The following is a 23,576-nucleotide window of genomic DNA, read 5'->3' on the forward strand; positions in this document are numbered from 1 at the left end:
ATCCAGGATTATAGTGGCTGTAAAAAATCATGACAGGAAAAACCCTTGTGTACAGGACACTTTGAAGAAAGAGATTGTCATGCCCTATTTAGGTACCAAATACTTCCAGGTATTTGGTACACTATTTGCCTAAGTGCTTCAATGAGAGACTTCTCTTGGAATAAGAAAACAAAATCCAATACTCAAAATATATAATTTATTTTAACATAACCTGAACAATTTAACGGTCCTTTCTTCACCTGCTTAAATCTGGGACAATAGGCTATGCTTAACCTGATTAGAAACAAACAAAGCAAAAGAATAAAGCTACCTAACCATTACAGCGCTAAACCAAAATAGCCTCATAGTTTTTGTTAGCTGCCAGTACTATGTGGATTTGTAAGCTGCCCTGGGAATGCAGATTGACCACTGAACATAAGAACATAGAAAGCTGCCTTATACTGAGTGAGACCACTGGTCCATCTAGCACAGTACTGAGGACACTGACTGGTAGGGGTGCTCTAGTATTTCAGGCATGACAGGAGTTTTTTCTGCCCTACCTGGAATTGCCATGGATTGAACCTTGGATCTTCTGCAAGCAAAGCGTGTGCTCTACCACTGAGCTACAGCCCTTCCACTCCACTGAAGAACTGAGTAAAATTTTGGAAGTAAAAAGAAATTACAAGTGGGGATCTGCAACAAAATGTGGCATGCTTCTGTTGAGCGTTCTTGCCACTTCACTCACCCTCTGCCCTGGTTTTCCTCTCCCCACCACTCCAACAGTCAGTCACCTTTCTGTGTTCACTGAGCATGCTCAGTCCTCATTGGGCTGGTTTAGAGATTTTCTCTCCATTTGGGGTTTCTCTCTTAGGGGTTTTTCCTTAAGATTCTTCATATTCCGGCAAGCATCAGATTACCACATGTCTGCTGATACCTCCCTGCTGTATCTGGGTGTTGTAGTTCTGGCTACATTCATGTGAGAACAGGAAAATTTAAATCAGTGTCAGAAGGAATGATAATGAGGACTAATCTGTAGATACTAACATAGAGGATCCTGTCATAGCAGGGATTTGGAGTCAATTACACTTTCAGTTCTATGATTTGATGAATACAAACCAAACTGAATATTCCAACTTGAATAATATAAAAGCCAATTATTTAATAGCGATGTTTGCTCATTCTGGTTAGTATGAGCTTTGTTATGGCTTCAGTTTATTTATTTAGGTTATTTTTAGCTTGCTTTTTAATCCTGGCAGGTCCCGAAAGCAGAGTACATTTAAAAGAATTTGATGATATCCAGGATAGAAATATAGGGGGAAGGGAACTGGAATCAACCCATATCCTGTTCCTTCCAGCTACTCCTCTCTCTCTGGAGCTGGCTTTGAATGGACACAACCCACTATGGAAGTTCCTGGAGGACCATTGCCTGGGCCAGGAAGATCTTTAACATTCCAGGCAAGCAGCAGAAAAAACACAGAGAAAGATGACACAAAGGTGTGGGGGTTTGGAATCAATCCTCACCCTATTCCCTCCAGCTACTCTCTTCCCTATCACATTTATTTTTATAAGCACATACAGTTTGTACAATTTTCAATTAAGGCTATAGAGAAAGCCATGTATTGAATTGTCCATTATTTCATTGTTCTCTCAGTGATTATGTTAAATGATAAATGCTTCAATCTATGCAGGTTTCTCAAAATATATAGCATATTGCACTGCCCTTCCTCCCTAAATTATTCTTATTTGTTTGGGTTGTTTGTTCATTTTACAAAAAGCATAACAATCTTTTTATGTTCCATTCTGGGCCAGAGTCAAGAGGCACAATAATTCTGAAGACATCTAGAGTTCCACTATCTAAGCATGATCTGTGTTAAATATTTACATTATAATTACCTCACAATAATACAAAAGCTTCATTTAATCCTAACCTCAGGGAAATGAAATTTGCAAAGCGCAAGGTGGAAGTCCCACCATTACTATGCTGTTTTGAACCCATGGAATATTCTGTTTCAAAGAGTACATTTCAAAAGCTGGCATCAGTGAATATTCACATTTACAGCATTTCACTACAGCGTAAATGCCATTATCCTGATATAAAAAGGAATATATATGATTTAGGACCACACAGTAGTTTGCAGCAATATTTTTCAAGCTAATTGGTTTCTCCTCAATTACATGACCAACTACATTAATGTGAGCACAAGAGACTTTCTGAATAACAGAGAGCAATGAGATTCCTTTTGTTGCCTCGTGCACCCTGATTCTTCTGAGGATGCAGTGCCTGAGTGGAAGCAGTACATGTCTAAATGCTCCAAATTGTCCCTCAAAATATTTAATGGATGAGGTAGTCATTTTAGGTTATGTTTCTGCATGCCTTCATTCACACATCTACATTAACTTGCATCTGAACACATGTGTCCAACTGATATTCCAGCTGGGATGGAAACAGGTCAACTAGCCTGATGAAACAGCTGTGTCCTGTTTCAACACTGGCAAGGGCCTTAGGCAAGGTGCAAATAGTCCTGGGAGTAGCAGATTGAGAGCAACCAGTTCAGTCCAGGGTCATTCACAGGAATTCCAAGGAGGTTTTGCAGGAACAGGCAGAAGTGAGGTCAAAGCAGTCCAGAAGTCAATCCACAAGAGTCAGTTTTATCGAGCGCCAAGGCCGGACAAGGGATGTCCAAGAGCATAGTCCAGGTGGATAGCTAAGGGTCTAGGAATTTGCTAGGTCTAATATCTTGAAGTGAAATGCAGAGGTTAAGGCGCTGTTGTTTGCAACAGAGAGCTGGCTTCAGCTGTGCTGATTTATTGTTGTTGTTCAGTCGTTTAGTCGTGTCCGACTCTTCGTGACCCCATGGACCATAGCACGCCAGGCCTTCCTGTCCTCCGCTCTCTCCCGGAGTGTGCTCAAGTTCATATTCATTGCATCGGTGATGCTATCTAGCCATCTCATCCTCTGTCATCCCCTTCTCCTTTTGCCTTCAGTCTTTCCCAGCATCAGGGGCTTTTGGGAGTTTTCTCTTCGCATTAGGTAGCCAAAATATTTGAGCTTCAGCTTCAGGATCTGTCCTTCCAATGAGCACTCAGGGTTGATTTCCTTTAGGATCGATTGATTTGACCTCCTTGCAGTCCAGGGGACTCGTAAGAGTCTTCTCCAGCACCACAGTTCGAAAGCATCAATTCTTCGGCGCTCAGCCTTCCTTATAGTCCAGCTCTCACAGCCATACATTACTACTGGGAAAACCATAGCTTTGATTAGACGGACCTTTGTCGGCAAGGTGATGTCTCTGCTTCTTACTATGCTGTCTAGGTTTGCCATAGCTTTCCTCCCCAGGAGCAAGTGTCTTTTAATTTCATGGCTACAGTCTGTAGTGATCTTGGAGCCCAAGAAAGTAAATCTGTCACTGCTTCCATTTCTTCCCCTTCTATATGCCAGGAAGTGATGGGGCCAGATGCCATGATCTTCGTTTTTTTAATGTTGAGTTTCAAACCAGCTTTTGCATGCTTCTCTTTCACCCTCAACAAGAGGCTCCTGAGATCCTTTTCGCTTTCTGCCATTAGGGTGGTATCGTCTGCATATCAGATGTTGTTGATAATTCTCCCAGCAATCTTAATTCCGACCTGTGATTCATCCAACCCGGCGTTTCTCATGATGTATTCTGCATATAAGTTAAATAAGCAGGGTGACAATATGCAGCCTTGTCGTACTCCTTTCCCAATTTTGAACCACTCGGTTGTTCCATGTCTGGTTCTTATTGTTGCTTCTTGACCCTCGTACAGGTTTCTCAGGAGACAGGTAAGGTGGTCTGGTACTCCCATCACTTTAAGAATTTGCCACAGTTTGTTGTGATCCACACAATCAAAGGCTTTAGCGTAGTCAGTGAAGCAGAAATAGACGTTTTTCTGGAATTCTCTTGCTTTCTCCATGATCCAGCGAATGTTGGCGATTTGATCTCTAGTTCCTCTGTCACTTCGAAACCCAGCTTGTACTTCCGGTAGTTCTCGGTTCGCATACTGCTGAAGCCTAGCTTGTAGGATTTTGAGCATCACCTTGCTGGCATGTGAAATGAGCGCAATTGTGCGGTAGTTTGAACACTCTTTGGCGTTGCCCTTCTTTGGAATTGGAATGTAAACTGACCTTTTCCACTCTTGCGGCCATTGTTGAGTGTTCCAAATTTGTTGGCATATTGAATGCAGCACTTTAACAGCATCATCTTTTAGGATTTTAAATAGCTCAGCTGGAATACTGTCATCTCCGCTAGCTTTGTTGTTACTAATGCTTCCTAAGGCCCACTTGACTTCACTCTCGAGGATGTCCGGCTCAAGTTCAGTGGCCGCACTATCATGGCTATCAGGGACATTCAGATCTTTCCTGTATAGTTCTTCTGTGTATTCTTTCCACCTCTTCTTAATCTCATTTGCTTCTGTTAGGTCCCTGCCTTCTTTGTCCTTTATCATGCCCGTCTTTGCACAAAACGTTCCCTTAAGATCTCCAATTTTCTTGAAGAGATCTCTAGTCTTTCCCATTCTGTTGTTTTCCTCGATTTCTTTACATTGTTCATTTAAGAAGGCCTTCTTGTCTCTCCTTGCTATTCTCTGGAACTCTGCATTCAGTTGGATGTATCTTCCCCTTTCTCCCTTGCTTTTCACTTCCCTTCTTTCTTCAGCTACTTGTAAAGCCTAATCAGACAGCCACTTGGCTTTCTTGCATTTCTTTTTCTTTGGGATGGATTTCGTTGCTGCCTCCTGAACAATGTTACGGACCTCCGTCCATAGTTCCTCAGGCACTCTATCAGGTCTAATCCCTTAAATCTATTCCTCACCTCCACTGTATATTCATAAGGGATATGATTGAGGTCATACCTGAATGGTTTAGTGGTTTTCCCTACGTTCTTCAATTTAAGCTGAAATTTTGCGATAAGAAGCTCATGATCTGAGCCACTGTCAGCTCCAGGTCTTGTTTTTACTGACTGTATAGAGCTTCTCCATCTTTGGCTGCAAAGGACATAATCAATCTGATTTCGATATTGACCATCTGGTGATGTCCATGTGTAGAGTCGCCTCTTGTACTGTTGGAACCGATCAACCTCAGCTTCTTCGGCATCAGTGGTTAGGGCATAGACTTGAATTACTGAGATGTTGAATGGTTTGCCTTGGATTTGTACTGAGATCATTCTATCATTTTTAAGATTGTACCCCAGTACTGCTTTTCCCACCCTTTTGTTGACTATGAGTGCTACTCCATTTCTTCTAAGGGATTCTTGCCCACAGTAGTAGATATAATGGTCACCTGAATTAAATTTGCCGATGCCTGTCCATTTTAGTTCGCTGATTCCCAAGATGTCGATGTTCAATCTTGCCATCTCCTGTTTGACCACCTCCAGCTTACCTTGATTCATTGATCTGACATTCCAGGTTCCTAAACAATATTGTTCTTTACAGCATCGGACTTTCTTTTCACCACCAGACACATCCACAGCTGAGTGTCCTTTCGGCTTTGGCCCAGCCACTTCACTCTTTCTGGCGCTACTTGGAAATACCCTCTGCTCTTCCCCAGTAGTATACTGGACACCTTCCGACCTGCGGGGCTCATCTTCCGGCGTCATCTCTTTTAGCCTTGTGATACGTTCCATGGGGTTTTCTTGGCAAGGATACTGGAGTGGGTTGCCATTTCCTTCTCCAGGGGACCACATTTTGTCAGAACTCTCTGCCATGACCTGTCCGTCTTGGGTGGCCCTGCACGGCATAGCTTATGGCTTCACTGAGTTACGCAAGCCCCTTCGTCACAACAAGGCAGTGATCCATGAAGGGGGTGCTGATTTATAGCTGGTCATTAATCAGCACAGCTGGCTAATTAGGTCAGTGTGTTGCTTTTAAGGGAGGCCCCACTCTTGTGACCTCCTTTTGTTCTTTTGCTGCTCGCATCTGATTCTATGCTGTTCAGAGGAATGGATTATCTCAGGCTCTGCTTCCAGCATTTGGGGGAATTCAGGAACAGTTTGAGAGGGGCCAAGTTGCTCCTGTAATGGTTCCAGGGGACGACTGTCAGCCAAGGCCTCCTGTTCCTTGCTTAGTTCTGGTTGAGGCCCATTGTGCTGGCTTTCCCCCTCCTCTTCTTCCTCAGGTAGGGCATGACAGGCTGCTAGCTAGGTGACAGTTGGGAAGAGCCAAAGGCAGCTGGTCTCTCAGCAGAGGCAACGGAAGAGCTCTGCTTCTCTTCTCTCCGGGTATTTCGGAATCCTTGAGGCCTCCACACTGCAGAGTGCAGTTAAAAAATAGAATTTGGAATGGAGGGCGATGAAGTAGTGCATCACTTTGGACCCCAGCTATCTCAGTCCCAACCATCATCCAGGAGCTGGCATGGGGAGGTGGAAATCACCTTCCTTTATAAATCCGTCCAAAAGTGTTCTCAGGAGTGAAGGAAATATATCTCCAGCTTCCAAATTTACAGTAGGTCCCATTCCCCAGTTCTTAATATTCCTCTGGTTTTGGTCCTTCTCGGTGCAACACAAATAGAACAATGGCAATTGGCATTTGTATATAAAGGTGATTGGTAAAACGATTTTTAAAGTTTGACGTGCTTTACAATTGTAATCTGACTGATATTTTAAAAAGCCCTTGTAAGATGTGTTAGGAAATAGTTTAGTGACTTGTGCAAAACCACCCACTGTTGTACAAGGATTAGAAACCTCACTGTTCTACAAGGATTAGAACCAAAGTCTTCTGCACCCAAACTCAACATTCTAGGAACTGCAATATAGTTATGGTCACGACAGAGGACATTCGCAGAAATTATGCCGTGCCTTATGCTGGGTGGTACTAGACTTTACAGCCCTGTGTCTCATTTCCCTCTCTTTCCCGTGTTTTGTATCAGTAGACGTTACGAGATATGATGCCATCACACTATCAATTTACCCGCCTCCCACTTCACTTTACTGGCTGCCATTTGCTGAAAAGTGGGATGAATAGACAATTTGTTTGAATCAAGTGACAGTGGTGCCACACCTATTGCAATGCTGGGAATCCTGCAGGGAGGTCCTCACAGAGCTGTCCTTTGTGCAACATAGTTCTGCAGTGTCCTTAGGCAGCAGTTAGGAGTTTTAGACCTTTTTAAGAAGAAGAAAATGTAAACCATTGGGTTGTATCCAGTGTTAGTCCTACTTAGAGCAGACCCATTGAAGTGAGTGGGACTTAAGTTAAACTAACATTGGATACAACCCAGTGATTGTTAAGAGAAAATTCTAGGACTTGATTATTTCTTCACACCCACATTATATTTCAGTAGCTGTTGAAGAGTAATGAAGTACAGAAAAATTTACAACATACCAGTCATTCTGGAAATAAACTAGGGTCATTCATCTTTTTCCCCCACAGAGGCTCTGAGCCTTTAACACCTGCACAAAAAATCCCACACATTCAAGTGGTACAACTTTCCCCATCACTGCAGATTTCAGCTGCTGGGTTTCTGCATGCCATGCAGTTGTGAATGGTTCAAAACCTCTGTCAAGAAATTGGTGACAACACAACAAATATATACATGGCTATCAGGCAGGTTAGTGATATTATATGATATTCATCCTTAAATATTTGAAGGGCTGTCAAACAGATGGAACAAAATTGTTTTCTGTTGCTTCAGAGGGTACAGCTCAAACCAACTGGTTCAAATTATAAATGAGGGGGATGTTGATTAAACATCATAAAGAACTTCCTGATGATACAAGCTGGTTGATGGTGGAATAGTTGGTAGACTCTTCGTGTTCATTAGAGGCTTTTAAGCAGAGGCTAGATAGCCAACCATCAGAGACACCGTAGCAGCGGATTTTCTGCATTGGCAGGGACTGAAGTACATGACTTCTGTGGTCTATTCCAACAATATGATTCTATGAGTGAAAATAATGCTTGTTCATTTAAAAATCCCATTAAAGTCAGTGGGATTGATCCAAAAGTCCTGTGAGCTGTGAGCACAAGGTCTGATAAATTTGTGAACATTACCTAGGGTTTCAGGATTGAGCCTTGGGATCCTGCATTCCCTTCTATCATCTTTCTCTTCAGTGTGAATCCTCACAGATCCTGCAGAGTTTGCTATTATATGAGTCTGTTGCCAATATGACACATCTCACTTTTCAATGAGATCATATACTACATGTGAAATATTATATTCCATATAAGTCAGCTAATCAATATTTCATTTTAGAAATGACATTTTTTCAAACATATGGTAACATGTATCTGATGTCTTAAAACCATAAAATGCAACTTTTAAATGATTAGGTCTTAAAAAAAATGCAGACAAGAATTCTCTAAACTCAGTAAATGTGAACTCCATGAAATTATCCTAAATTTACTTTTTTTAGTGGATTTATTTATTATTTATTTAAAGTATTTCTAGGCTGCCTTTTGGGTAGGAATCTTCCAAAGGCAGCTTACAACAATAAAATAGACCAATACAGTAGTAAGACAGCACAAACTTCATAAAAACACCAGCAATAAAAACATCTGACTAAAAACCTACAGTGCAATTGCAGCTACAAACCAGAACAGTCCAGTAAAACATAATCAGGGGAAGGTCAGAGTAAACAAGTACATTTTCAGGGTCTTCCTAAAAGACTGCAATGATGGGGCCTGACAAATCCCTGATGGCATCCCATTCCAGAGGTGTGAGGCCACTACAGAAAAGGCCCTTTACCATATACTTGCCCACCTAACCACCCTCAAAGGTGGGCAAGTGTGAAGGTCCTCTGCTGCTGTTCTTAAAGTGCAGGCAGACTAATATGTGTGAAGTCAGTCCTTCAAGTTATTTGGTCCCAAACCATTTAAGACTTTAAGGTCACAATCTTATGCATGTTTAGACATAATAAGTTCCTTCAACTCCTAGCATGGCCCAGCCAGGACAGTTTACAGGAGAGGAGAAATTTATTTATTACATTTCTAATCCACCCAATAACTAAGGTTCTCTGGACAGATTACAAACATGACGATTATAAACAGCATGCTTGGAAGTGTAGGACTTTTTTGTGTCTAAACATGCAAAGGAAACATGTATAGGATTGTGCCTTAAAGGTCAAAACCAGTACTTTAAACTGGGCTTGGAAATGTCTCAGTAACCAGTGCATCTGCCACAGTATAGGCGATATACGATCTGAAGTATACTGGCCATCTCATAAGCTAAATTGTATTGCACACATAATAATATTGGAAAATGTCCTGCTTGCTGTTTTATTTGTGCACTTCTCTGCTTTTATCCAGCAACAGGAACGACAGAGAGCATTATGACTTTCCCTTACAAAAACATGAAACACGCACATGTAGTTAACCTACCCACTTTCTTTCCAGTTATTGATCTGCACAAGTAAGAGACAATACAATTATGGGGCAAAAGAGTTGGAAGCTTCAAGTAACATGCAAGGATGAGCAATACAAAAAGGCTGGAGAGTGGGATGCAACATAACTGTTTGCTTTGTTGTACTTGCTTCCTCTCCCATCTTATCAAGCAACAGTAATTACAATATGAGAGATATCCACAAGAATAAAGAGGTGGTATACCTGGAGCAAGTAAGATTCTGGAGGGACGGAGGGGGGAGGCTTCAGTAGGAATGTGGAATTGCCCAAAATCAGGTGGAAGAAAATTACATGAGCAAAGCTCAAATAGTGCAAGGTTCCTCTGCCCAATTTTGGGCAATTCGTCCCTCTCACTGCAGCCTCCTGTGACATGACACACATTTTTTAGGAGGGCTCCGAGCCTCCAGATACGCTTTTGTGTGTGTGTGGGGGGGGGGGGCAAAGGGAGCTGCATGGGAAAAGAAGGAAACAGAAATATTAGTTGTGCAAGTGGTGTTTTGCTTGTGCAACCATAGGATCTAACCCTCTGTACTTAAATTCAAATCAAGGTCAGCTGTTATGAATATCATAAGGCAGTATCCTATTATGCCGGTGCGCCAACAGGACCAAATCATTAGTGCCATGGGGAGTTAGTTGTTCTAAAAGTAACCCAAAATTAGTGGAAATACTCATTTCCAGAATGGGTCAGGTCAGCAACTTCGCTGACCTGTCCTGATCTGGAAACAAGTGTTTCCGCTTGTTTTCTGGGTTATTTTTAGAACTTCTAAATCCCCACTGTGCAAGCAGTCAGTCCTGCTGGCACAACACAATGTAATAAATGTAAATATAACAAAGAAAATCAGCGGTAGCTCAGCAGCCCTGTTGGACACGGCCCATTATGTTTAACTGTAATATTTTAAACATCTAATCATATATAATCTTAAGATTTGCTCCCCCTTCATGGATCACTGCCTTGTTGTGGCGAAGGGGCTTGTGTAACTCAGTAAAGCCATAAGCTATGCCGTGCAGGGCCACCCAAGACGGACAGGTCGTGGTGGAGAGTTCTGACAAAATGTGGTCCACTGCAGAAGGAAATGGCAACCCACTCCAGTATTCTTGCCAAGAAAACCCCATGGAACGTATCACAAGGCTAAAAGAGATGACGCTGGAAGATCAGCCCCTCAGGTCGGAAGGTGTCCAATATACTACTGGGGAAGAGCAGAGGGAATTTCCAAGTAGCGCCAGAAAGAGTGAAGCGGCTGGGCCAAAGCCGAAAGGACACTCAGCTGTGGATGTGTCTGGTGGTGAAAAGAAAGTCCAATGCTGTAAAGAACAATATTGTTTAGGAACCTGGAATGTCAGATCAATGAATCAAGGTAAGCTGGAGGTGGTCAAACAGGAGATGGCAAGATTGAACATCGACATCTTGGGAATCAGCGAACTAAAATGGACAGGCATCGGCAAATTTAATTCAGGTGACCATTATATCTACTACTGTGGGCAAGAATCCCTTAGAAGAAATGGCGTAGCACTCATAGTCAACAAAAGGGTGGGAAAAGCAGTACTGGGGTACAATCTCAAAAATGATAGAATGATCTCAGTACGAATCCAAGGCAAACCATTCAACATCACAGTAATTCAAGTCTATGCCCCAACCACTGAGGCCGATGAAGCTGAGGTTGATCGGTTCTATGAAGATCTACAACACCTTCTAGAACTAACACCAAAAAAAGATGTCTGTCAGGGGGCCCTAGCCGGCCTCTTTCAGTCCACTCCAGTAGCCAACTCCAGACACAGACAAAGGACTCTTTTCAAGGCTTTATTCCTTTTACAACTTAATAACTCTATCACCAGCGACTAAGCTATGAACAGCAGAGTAACCTGTGCCCCGGGTTGGAAACAGTGGGTCCCTGTTTGAACAAGAATCACTTGCAGACCCTGAACTTATGGGCTAGGGAGAGTCCCTCCCCTTTTCCCTTGGGTCCTCTGGATGCGACCGTAGCTTGCGCGCCAAACGGGCGCTACGCCTCCTTTCCGCACCCTTCATAGCTCGGTACTCTTTGCGTCAGCGCGAGCATCCAGCCAGCCCTCCTCCCACGCTCTTTCACTCCCAGGACCACTATCTATGTCTGGAATGCCGGCAGAAGGAATTTCTGCCAGCTGCAGGGCCTGGGAGGGATGAGCGCGCTCCTCTCCCACGAATGGCTGTTCCTCCTCAGAATCAGAACTGCTCTGAGGTTCTATGGGCTCAGTGTCCACCCTGACATCATCCCCGCTCCCATGAGCCCACCCCCCGGGCTTGTGGGGGTACAGCCGGTGGAAACGCCTCAGCAGCAACGGAGCATGTACATATTCTGCGGGTTCCCAGGATCGCTCATCTGGCCCGTACCCCTTCCAGTCCACCAGATATTGCAGGCAGCCGCAAGAAAGGCAGGAATCCAGAATCTCTGCGACCTCAAACTCCTCCTCCCCCTAAACCAGCACTGGCGGTGGGGGGGGGGGAGCCGGTCGAGTGATGAGGGTCTCCAGAAACCAGGGGGGACAGCAAGGACCGATGAAAAACAGGATGGATCTTCATGGAGGGGGGAAGAGCCAGGCGAAAAGCAACAGGGTTAATCTGGGCAGTAGTCTGGAAAGGCCCCATGCGACGAGGCGCGAGCTTCCTTGTGGGCGAGTGAGAGGGGAGGTATTGGGTGGACAACCAAACCCAGTCCCCCAGTTGCAGAGACGGACCCAGCTGGCGCCGTCAGTCCGCAGAGGCCTTGTAGGCTGTCTTGGCTTGCTCGAGGGAGTCCCGTAAGAGGTAGTGTACTGCTCTCAACTCCTCTAAAAAGTCATGGGCCGTCGGCACCGAAGAGGGAGCTAGGGTGGACGGGAAAGCCTTGGGGTGGTAACCAAAATTGGCAAAAAATGGAGGCAGAAGGAATCTCTGCCAGCTGAAGGTCCTGGGAGGGATGAGCGTGCTCCTCTCCCATGGACGGCTGTTCCTCCTCAGAATCAGAACTGCTCTAAGGTTCTATGGGCTCAGTGTCCACCCTGACAATGTCCTCTTCATCATAGGGGATTGGAATGCTAAAGTAGGAAGGCAAGAAATCACCGGGATAACAGGAAAGCATGGCCTTGGTGTACAAAATGAAGCAGGACAAAGGCTAATAGAGTTTTGCCAAGAGAACACGCTGATCATAGCGAACACTCTTTTCCAACAGCACAAGAGGCGACTCTACACATGGACATCACCAGATGGTCAATATCGAAATCAGATTGATTATGTCCTTTGCAGCCAAAGATGGAGAAGCTCTATACAGTCAGTAAAAACAAGACCTGGAGCTGACTGTGGCTCAGATCATGAGCTGCTTCTCGCAAAATTTTGGCTTAAATTGAAGAACGTCGGGAAAACCACTAAACCATTCAGGTATGACCTAAATCATATCCCTTATGAATATACAGTGGAGGTGACGAATAGATTTAAGGGATCAGACCTGATAGACAGAGTGCCTGAGGAACTACGGATGGAGGTCCATAACATTGTTCAGGAGGCAGCAACTCAATCCATCCCAAAGAAAAAGAAATGCAAGAAAGCAAAGTGGCTGTCTGATTAGGCTTTACAAGTCGCTGACGAAAGAAGGGAAGTGAAAAGCAAGGGAGAAAGGGGAAGATATATCCAACTGAATGCAGAGTTCCAGAGAATAGCAAGGAGAGACAAGAAGGCCTTCTTAAATGAACAATGCAAAGAAATCGAGGAAAACAATAGAATGGGAAAGACTAGAGATCTTTACAAGAAAATTGGAGATATCAAGGGAACGTTTTGTGCAAAGATGAGCATGATAAAGGACAAAGAAGGCAGGGACCTAACAGAAGCAGATGAGATTAAGAGGAGGTGGAAAGAATACACAGAAGAACTATACAGGAAAGATCTGAGTGTCCCTGATAGCCATGATAGTGTGGTCACTAAACTTGAGCCGGACATCCTCGAGAGTGAACTCAAGTGGGCCTTAGGAAGCATTAGTAACAACAAAGCTAGCGGAGATGACAGTATTCCAGCTGAGCTATTTAAAATCCTAAAAGATGATGCTGTTAAAATGTTGCACTCAATATGCCAAAAAATTGGAACACTCAACAGTGGCCACAAGACTGGAAAAGGTCAGTTTACATTCCAATTCCAAAGAAGGGCAATGCCAAAGAGTGTTCAAACTACCGTACAATTGCGCTCATTTCATATGCCAGCAAGGTTATGCTCAAAATCCTACAAGCTAGGCTTCAGCAGCATGTGAACCGAGAACTACCGGAAGTACAGGATGGGTTTCGAAGAGGCAGAGGAACTAGAGATCAAATCGCCAACATTCGCTGGATCATGGAGAAAGCAAGAGAATTCCAGAAAAATGTCTATTTCTGCTTCATTGACTACGCTAAAGCCTTTCATTGTGTGGATCACAACAAACTGTGGCAAATTCTTCAAGAGATGGGAGTACCAGACCACCTTACCTGTCTCCTGAGAAACCTGTAGGAGGGTCAAGAAGCAACAGTAAGAACCGGACATGGAACAATCGATTGGTTCAAAATTGGGAAAGGAGTACGACAAGGCTGTATATTGTCACCCTGCTTATTTAATTTATATCCAGAGTACATCATGAGAAACGCCGGGTTGGATGAATCACAGGTCAGAATTAAGAATGCCGGGAGAATTATCAACAACCTCAGATACGCAGACGATACCACCCTAATGGCAGAAAGCGAAGAGGATCTAAAGAGCCTCTTGTTGAGGGTGAAAGTGGAGAGTGCAAAAGCTGGTTTGAAACTCAACATTAAAAAAACGAAGATCATGGCATCTGGCCCCATCACTTCCTGGCATATAGAAGGGGAAGAAATGGAAGCAGTGACAGATTTTACTTTCTTGGGCTCCAAGATCACCGCAGACGGTGACTGTAGCCATGAAATTAAAAGACGCTTGCTCCTTGGGAGGAAAGCTATGACCAACCTAGACAGCATAGTAAGAAGCAGAGACATCACCTTGCCGACAAAGGTCCGTCTAATCAAAGCTATGGTTTTCCCAGTAGTAATGTATGGCTGTGAGAGCTGGACTATAAGGAAGGCTGAGCGCCGAAGAATTGATGCTTTCGAACTGTGGTGCTGGAGAAGACTCTTACGAGTCCCCTGGACTGCAAGGAGGTCAAATCAGTCCATCCTAAAGGAAATCAACCCTGACTGCTCATTGGAAGGACAGATACTGAAACTGAAGCTCCAATATTTTGGCCACCTAATGTGAAGAGAAAGGTCACTGGAAAAGACCCTGATGCTGGGAAAGATGGAAGGCAAAAGGAGAAGGGGACAGCAGAGGGTGAGATGGCTAGATAGCATCACCGATGCAATGAGTATGAACTTGAGCACTCTCTGGGAGAGAGCGGAGGACAGGAAGGCCTGGCGTGCTATGGTCCATGGGGTCAGTCGGACACGACTTAATGACTGAACAACAACAAAGATTTGCTACTTTAAAACTTACTTAGAATACGATGAAATTTGCTCAGTAAAAGATGAACTTTACAGATCATCTCTGTAAGTAAGTGCAAGAATTCATAAAGTGCAATGAGAAACCATTCTACCCTACTGAAGAAAACGATATGGGCACATTTATTTCAAACACTAAATACTCTTCAAAAATTTCCAGATGGAATTGGTTGTTCTTACAGGTCTCTTTAACTTATTACTTTGGGGAATTAAGACAAACTTGGTGATGAATATAACTTTCTATTAGGCAATTTTCTGTTTCAATTGTGCACAGCCACTTATGAGCCAGAACATAACAGCTCAATCAAACCTTATTATATCAGTCTTTACTTGAACCCTAGCAAAAGCCACTGAGAATATTCTGATATTACTTCATGTAAGGGGGAAAAACATTTCATAAACTGTTATTTTCAAAGCAGGAAAAACAAAATTGGTATTACACATACCTTTTTAAGTTCTCTTAATTTCTTCTTCCATACAGCTTGAGCGACAGAAATGTACTTGTTGTCAGTTACATAACAGTTTGCCATAAGTACATGTTGGAGTTCAGCATGCATAGCTCTCAGGACTTTTTCAACGTGGCTTAAGGAAACCAAAGCCTCTGCTTCAATGCCAGCGCTTATAAGCTGCATAGTACAGGGCACTAATGCAATCTGTCCAGCACAGTACAGAATATCTCCAACCTAGAAGAGAATAATAATGGGGGAAAGCGTAAGAAAAATGGTGGACTTGTCCTTCTACATTTGCTCTAGGAGTCTATTACACATTTCCAACTTGGGTACAAAAGCAGCAAGTATATTGGCATAAAGGTCATTCCTGACAGGGATTTAGTTACATCATAAAAGGTACAGCATTTTAATAAGCTTGAACCTGAAATTTAATACATAGATGTCCATATATACATAATCACCTTCAAACAAATCTGCAAGGAACAGAATAGGTAAGCCTAGAAATATGTAAATGTAACCTCTTCACAATGTCAGAATTATTTCCAAAGTACCAATGTTGTGTCACATTCCAAGAAAATTTGTTTTCAACTGGGGAACTGGGAGTGCACCAAAAAAAAAAAAAAATGGGGAGGGGGCTGTTACATGTTCTAGCTAGCAACAATTCTCATTAACATATGGCAGAGATGCCAGGCTCAGCCTCAATCCCTGTGGTATCTGGGCCCCAAATAGTAATTCCCTCCCCCCTGACACACAAGTAAGATAACCTCACAAATATTTGTAAGAGCAATCATTAGGTTAAAGTTCTGCAGTGCTAATAGCGGAGGACAGGAAGGCCTGGCGTGCTATGGTCCATGGGGTCACGAAGAGTCGGACACGACTGAACGACTGAACAACAACAACATGTATGTTTGTACTCATACACTGTAAAAGGCATTCTCATACCGTTAAGCATTACTTTACCTTTAATTTAAATGAGCTATGTAAACTCCATTTACACAATATTCATTTGAATTAAGGTCAAACATCCTGCTCTTTTCCTACCTTTACTGTCTTATACAAAAAACTTAAGGCAGTTACAGCATATCCCCAAGCCTTGCTCGTGGATGCCCAAGGTGGCAGCACTAGCCAAGACTGCTTTCAATCAGCTTCATTTTATACACTAGCTGTGCACTCTACTGGAGAAACTGGACCTGGCGTGAGTCATTCATGCCCTGGTCAACTTCAGGTTTAATTACTGTACTGCACTTTACATAGGGCTGCCCTTGAAGACAGTCCAGAAGGTTTAGTTGGTTCAGAGTGTGGTTGGCTGCCAGGGTTCTGACCAGAGCCAGAAGGTCAGATCATGCTACACTGATTGTTTATCAGCTTCACTGGTTACCAATTTGCTTCCAGCTTGGTTCATGGTGCTGGTTTTGACCTTAAGGCCCTAAATAAACTTTGACTAGCATATCTCAAGAATCACCCTTCCCCATATGAGCCTGCCCGCGAACTTCATTTTCAGTTATGGTGGCCAGGACTTGCAACTTCCCAAGACTGGCTTCAATGCTGCTTTTTCTTATTTGAGCCCCTATTTCAGGAGGGTTTTTTTTTAAAAATATTGCTTTTACTAAGGATGTGACTGTTCTGCCTTGTAAACATTGCAATCATTTTTAGTTTAAGTTATTTAATTGTTGCTTGTTTGTAAGCCACTTTTGATTATACATGTTAGAAATAAACAAACATCTTTCTTCCTAATATCTGTATCCACGCCATGTGTTAGAATCTTACATGTTCCTATCTGCAGAATTGTTACAAGCAACTAAAACACTTGACACAAGCATTTTTACATCTTGGTAAACATCTCGGGATGGTTGACAGCCATATCACAAAAGCGATGATAATATCACAGAGGCAATCATCACAGCACAAAATGCACTAGACAAAATAACAGAACATCAATTAAAAGTTCAGCTCTCAACTGAAAGTTCTACAACACATCATATGGGATCTGTAACTGTCAGAATACTTCTACATGACTCAGAAAGCTGAGTTCTGATACAGGCATAGTCCAAGACACCATGATTATTAGAAGAAGTTATATCTGGGGCTCAAACAGAGGACCCAAAGTATACCCCCAAATTATCAGGACACCTGCACATTCAAAAAAAATAAAAAGCTTTAATTTGGCATAAGTGTAGCCCAAGGTACCTTGGTTACTACAAAAGTCTGGAAATAGGACATTTCTACATCATTCCTTCAAAAGGGAAGGAACAAAGTATTCCCTCAAATAGTTAAAGTACTGTCACACCATCCAGAATGCTAAAACTGGGTACACGCAAACCCCCTAGAACCCAGACTAGTAGGCAAATATGAAAGCAGAACAGGGCAAGAATGCTGGACTAGTTCTCCCTTGCAAGGCCATGAGGTTTCACTCATAAGAGAAGACAGCATTCCAGAATAGAACACATGTCAAGTTGGACTGTGAATGTTCTGTTGCTTCTTTGTCAACATGAATCAATCATGGGGGAAGAGTTGGTGGCAGCCAGAGATGTGAATCTTATGCTTGCAGAATGCAAGTTTCCTTTATATGTATGTGTGTGCATTGTGTGTATGAGAGACCTATAAACTTCTTTTTCCTCCTCCTTTTTCTCAAGATCTACAAAACAGCTGATATGACCATGCTGTGAATTTCCTCAGCACCACAAGTGGCAACCAATGAAGTGGAATGTGGGTGGGGAAACTGTCAAACCACAAATTTTGTGGGACTATTTCTTGCTGGTGGAAAGAGGAGAAAGAGATGTGGGCCACAACATTTATGTAATGAATGTATATCCCACCTTTCCTGACAGTTCAAGATGGCAAACAATCAGAAAATACAAAAACATAACCACATAAACAATAAAAAAATTAAAAATCACATGAAATACCTTCCTTAAAACGTTAGACATATTAAAAGCCAGCAGAAGAGTAAAACAATCAATAAAAAGTTACTAAAAAGTAGAAGCAAACTAGAGGGACAAAGGCCTTCCTAAAAAGGAAGAAGGTCTTCATCATTTGGCAGAAGGGTTTTAAAGGTCATAACTAGCACTTTGATACATAATACAAATTAACATGGCATAAATTATTGTGGGGAAACTATTTGCAGAACGTTTTGTATGTGCCATTTAAAAAAACCAACAACCCTCAAAGACATGGCAATCAAATCATGTGACAAACCCATATGCAACTCCAAATCTGTCCTTATAAAACTGCTTGTATCTCACAGAAGACTCACACATGTAACTATTGGAAGAGTATGCTAAGCTATTTGGCAATCAAATTCTATGATTAGCAGCTGAAGAGGGGGAGGAGGCGAAGAGAAAATCTAATAGATCAACTGACACTCATCAACTATATTTTTAAATTGTTTAAGATGTCTAAAATATTGTTTTGCAAAGCTATATATAACCAAAAAGTTGGAAGAAAAAGGAATGCAATTAATATTTTTGTTAAAAAGAACAAATGGTCTTTGTGTGTGTGTGTGCGTGTGTGCGGGGGGGAGATGTGTGCTATTTAAAAATATGTGCCATTGAACAAGGGAGTCCAGCCAGATATCAAATGGCATATTGACAAGATGAGCAACAACTCCAGAAAGAAATTATTCAGAGGGGTGATATTTTATTTTTTAAGTAGGGTTTATTCCAAAGTTAAATCAGAAGAGAAGATGAAGCCCTAGTGCAGGTCATTCACATTATTCCATGAAAAAATAACTTCCTGTTTGACCTCAATTTTGCATGCACACACTGCCCCCCCCCAAACATTAATTATCAGAGAGAAAGAGCTGTTCAACCAGTTCATTTCCCCTATTCTTGAACAGATTGTTTGAGACATAATATGAATACTAATTACTGATAAAGTATCTGTCAGTGTTTTGAAATATGCACCAAGATAACACCGTCTTAAAAGTCTCCTGGATACTTCTGGTAAATTAACCCACATAGTTATTAAAAAAAAGAGAGAGAGTTCAAAACAAAGCTGGCAAAGTGTTTGCTTCCAATTCTAAGGTAACTCCCTTCCCTTCCGAAATAATAGTTTGCATCTTTAAAAATTTCTAAGATGGCAAAGTGATAAGTACAGGAAAGCATACATAGGAGTGGCTTTTAGGTGGGGAAATGCTCAAGTGGAAGCATGCAACGTGGGTCAAATGTAGTCTTTGCCGTACTGTTCAAAAAGGATATAGTACCTAGTCAAAACTGGCTTTGTTTAGCAGTTGCAACTATTTTACAAAATGGCCTCTCAGGTGATGGGTGGATTTTTCTTATTTCAATTGTATACTAGTCACAAATTAGCCCCCTATCCTCACTATACATAAGAGCGACAACTAGAGGTGCTGTTTCTAAAACCTGGGCAATAAATAAATTCTATATTCTACCCTCCAAGGATGTCAAGCGTGGCCAACATAGTTCTCCCCACCGCATTTCATCCTCACTTTGCTTTGACTTGGATTCCTGCACTGAGCAGGGGCTTGGTGTCGATGGTCTTGCAGGCCCCTTCCAACCCTACTATTCTATGATTCTATGACTCACAACCACTATGTGTGGTAGGTTAGGCTGAGGGGTAGTGACTAGTCCAAGATCATCCAGTGAGTTTCATGCCCAAATAGGGGTTTGAACCTGTGTTTCCCTAGGACTATCCTGATGCTCCTAGCCATTATACCACTATGGTAAGTATGGGGATTCCTTTTGTTTTTGTTTTTTTAAGCAATGCTTATATTTCAGGGCCCAAGGAACTCCCTGCCACTGTAACTCAGAGTTCCACAAGTAGTCCATTTTCTGTTGCCCCCAATTCTTTTAGAATACTTTAAAATCTCCTGGTAGCTTAGTATAAGAGCCTTAGACATGTTATGGGGAAAAACAATACAGACAGTCTTAACTGTTAAACAAGTTCATTTATTAAAGGGGTATTTTGTACATAAGGGAATACTAATATTTACTTCGGGGTTTTCAAAAGAATAGTTACTGACAATTCTTAAGGACTCAGGAGATACTGTTGCTAATACAAGCCTCTTAGAAATCAATCATGTGGCCCCTAGACAGCATCTGGGGTGCTATGCAAAACTGCGTATCACCTCCTCTGCGCCCATAGAAAGAGCTATGAGGACGAAGGGGGAGATCTGATTGTGGATCTGCTCTCCCTCTCCCTGCTGCCAAGGAAAGCTTCTCTCACAAGTTCGCAACTGCAGCCTCGTAGATGAAGCCAGAGAGGGGGGGAAAGGGGGTGAGCTGGTAGGAGGGGAAGGGAGAGGAAAGGCCGGATATGCAATATCATACGAACTCTCCAGTTCCCTACCCATCAACCAAAATGTAGGGATGTTGGAGGAATCCTTCTGGGGGATGGAGCTTTCATCAGCTCAGTCTGCCAGGCTTTGGCTCATTTTCCCATGAGCTGGCCTGACTTGATCTGCATCAAGTCAGGCCAGTTCACAGATTTTTTGGGGAGAGAGGGTTAAAGAGCAATTTGTGCAAACTGCAGCTGCAATTTGTGTAATTTGCCCAAATTGCACCTGTAATTTGTGCAAATTAAACACACTACGGTTGCAATTTATGCAAATTGCTATTTACACAACTTAAAAAGAACCCCCCAAAGTTCCTGGATTTGTGGAAGAAAACTTCAATTCATCTCACAAATGCAAGCCAACTTGGGGGCACCGTAGAAATCCAGCCACCCCAAAAGGGCTGGATTTCCCAGCAATGGACATCCCTACCAAAATGTAAGTCAGCTAGATGGGCTCACAGGCCCATCTAGCTGCTTTTTGCATTTTAAACCAAGTAACAGGGGCAACATTGCCTCTAGGCTCTTCTTGCCCTGCCTGGCCCTTGCCAACCCATACGATTGTGCCCTGAATTACTTCTTTTACCCCAGCCAAATTCACCTGCAACCAGGTCCAGCTCTTGGGTATAGGCTGCTTGGCCAGTTTATCTGGTTTTTAATGCCTGAATTGTAACCTTCTTCTGGTAAGAACTTAGGGTAGCCTCCTGGCATAACACAGGTACTGCTCCTTACTCCTGATCTTCACCAGCAACCCACAGTTATCACGCAGATAAAGAATAGCATAATATTCATACCTTAGCTATTCAGTTTCCCCTCAGCTTTTCCCTAGTCCTTCTATCACATACCAAACAACTACACCCTCTCACTCCACCGACTGACTGTAATTGCCCACTGTCTAACTGCCAACTGCCATTTCTCAACCACGTTTTCCACCTAGTTAGAACCCCAGCCAATCAGAATCTGATGTTTCCCAGACCAATCAAACCAGAATTTACGTGATCCCCATCTATACATATTAAAAGTGATCTTCTCTTTGTTCCTTTCAGAATCTGTCACCAAGCACTACTCCTACACAGGTCTGTGACAGTAACAAAGATAGGCCTCAGGCCTACTCAGATAATGTTCGGCCTCACAAAGGTCACACAGAACATCTAAAAATTACAGAACATCAACAAGGATTTATATACATAGCATTTCTTCACAGTATGTATAACAGACCTGAGTGGGGGAGCTGGGGCAGGGGGCAGGTAGTCTTTCCCAGCTATGTTCGCCAATGTATGTGTTTCAGCACCTGAATAACCATGAGGATCAGGGAGGATGTGTCACCAGGGTATATAGAAATTCTTTCTCTCTCAGCTTCCTGTTCAGGTGAATGCCAGTGTGATCTGTCTGTATGGTCTCAGACTTCGCGTTGAGACCCCCTCCCAGCCCCCATGATTGTCCTGCGGGACCTCAACATTCATACTGAGGCCACCAGATCCAGTGCAGTTCATGACTTCATGGGAACCATGACAAACATGGGGCTATCCAAACATATCAGTGCAACACATGTAACAAATTTATTCTGGCATAAGTTTCCATGGGCACTTCATCAGATGCATGGTTAATTTGAGGTTAACACTTCATGCATCTGATTAAGCGAACAGTGTCCACAAAAGCTTATGCCATAATAAAATTGTTAGTTTCTAAGGTGCCACAAGATTCTTTGATCTATTTTTACAATACCTAGAGAGAAATTGTTCAACGAGATGCTGAATAAATCTAACAATAAATAAATATACCACAGTGGCTCTCCAATTTAACTGCTTCAAGTGCTATGATTTCACGTTTTATGGGTATTTTGCACATTCTTACATACATAGTCCATTTGTTGTTGCTCAGTCATTCAGTCGTGTCCGACTCTTCGTGACCCCATGGGCCATAGCACGCCAGGCCTTCCTGTCCTGCGCTCTCTCCCGGAGTGTGCTCAAGTCCATATTCATTGCATCGGTGATGCTATCTAGCCATCTCATCCTCTGCCGTCCCCTTCTCCTTTTGCCCTCAGTCTTTCCCAGCATCAGGGTCTTTTCCAGAGAGTTTTCTCTTCGCATTAGGTGGCCAAAATATTTGAGCTTCAGCTTCAGGATCTGTCCTTCCAATGAGCACTCAGGGTTGATTTCCTTTAGGATCGATTGATTTGACCTCCTTGCAGTCCAGGGGACTCGTAAGAGTCTTCTCCAGCACCACAGTTCGAAAGCATCAATTCTTCGGCGCTCAGCCTTCCTTATAGTCCAGCTCTCACAGCCATACATTACTACTGGGAAAACCATAGCTTTGATTAGACGGACCTTTGTCGGCAAGGTGATGTCTCTGCTTCTTACTATGCTGTCTAGGGGTGCCACAGCTTTCCTCCCAAGGAGCAAGCATCTTTTAATTTCATGGCTACAGTCACCGTCTGCGGTGATCTTGGAGCCCACTGTCACTGCTTCCATTTCTTCCCCTTCCATATGCCAGGAAGTGATGGGGCCAGATGCCATGATCTTCGTTTTTTTAATGTTGAGTTTCAAACCAGCTTTTGCACTCTCCTCTTTCACCCTCAACAAGAGGCTCTTGAGATCCTCTTCGCTTTCTGCCATTAGGGTGGTATCATCTGCGTATCTGAGGTTGTTGATAATTCTCCCGGCAAACTTAATTCCGACCTGTGATTCATCCAACCTGGCGTTTGTCATGATGTACTCTGCATATAAGTTAAATAAGCGGGGCGACAATATGCAGCCTTGTCGTACTCCTTTCCCAATTTTGAACCAATCGGTTGTTCCATGTCTGGTTCTTACTGTTGCTTCTTGAACCTCATACAGGTTTCTCAGGAGACAGGTAAGGTGGTCTGGTACTCCCATCTCTTTTAGAATTAGCCACAGTTTGTTGTGATCCACACAATCAAAGGCTTTAGCGTAGTCAATGAAGCAGAAAGGGACGTTTTTCTGGAATTCTCTTGCTTTCTCCATGATGCAGCGAAAGTTGGCGATTTGATCTCTAGTTCCTCTGTCTCTTCGAAACCCA

At 42.9% G+C, this 23,576-nt stretch overlaps 1 protein-coding gene across 10 annotated transcripts in view; it reads right to left on the bottom strand.

Moving 5' to 3' along the window:
- DPH6 (diphthamine biosynthesis 6) overlaps window positions 1-23,576 on the bottom strand; it is a 372,137-nt gene that overhangs the window by 112,537 nt on the left and 236,024 nt on the right. For all 10 annotated transcript variants that reach the window (XR_014789202.1, XR_014789200.1, XM_084844448.1 and 7 more), the window contains one exon: window positions 15,246-15,482. Coding sequence is in view for 8 of the 10 variants with exons in the window: in XM_084844448.1 (XP_084700574.1) it covers window positions 15,246-15,482 (237 nt within the window). In the remaining 2 variants the exon portion in view is untranslated. The remainder of the gene's footprint in view (window positions 1-15,245; window positions 15,483-23,576) is intronic.

The sequence above is a fragment of the Heloderma suspectum genome, chromosome 1, assembly GCF_057233095.1.
Source record: "Heloderma suspectum isolate Gila_16-S chromosome 1, 16-S_ref, whole genome shotgun sequence".
Lineage (NCBI taxonomy): Eukaryota > Metazoa > Chordata > Lepidosauria > Squamata > Helodermatidae > Heloderma > Heloderma suspectum.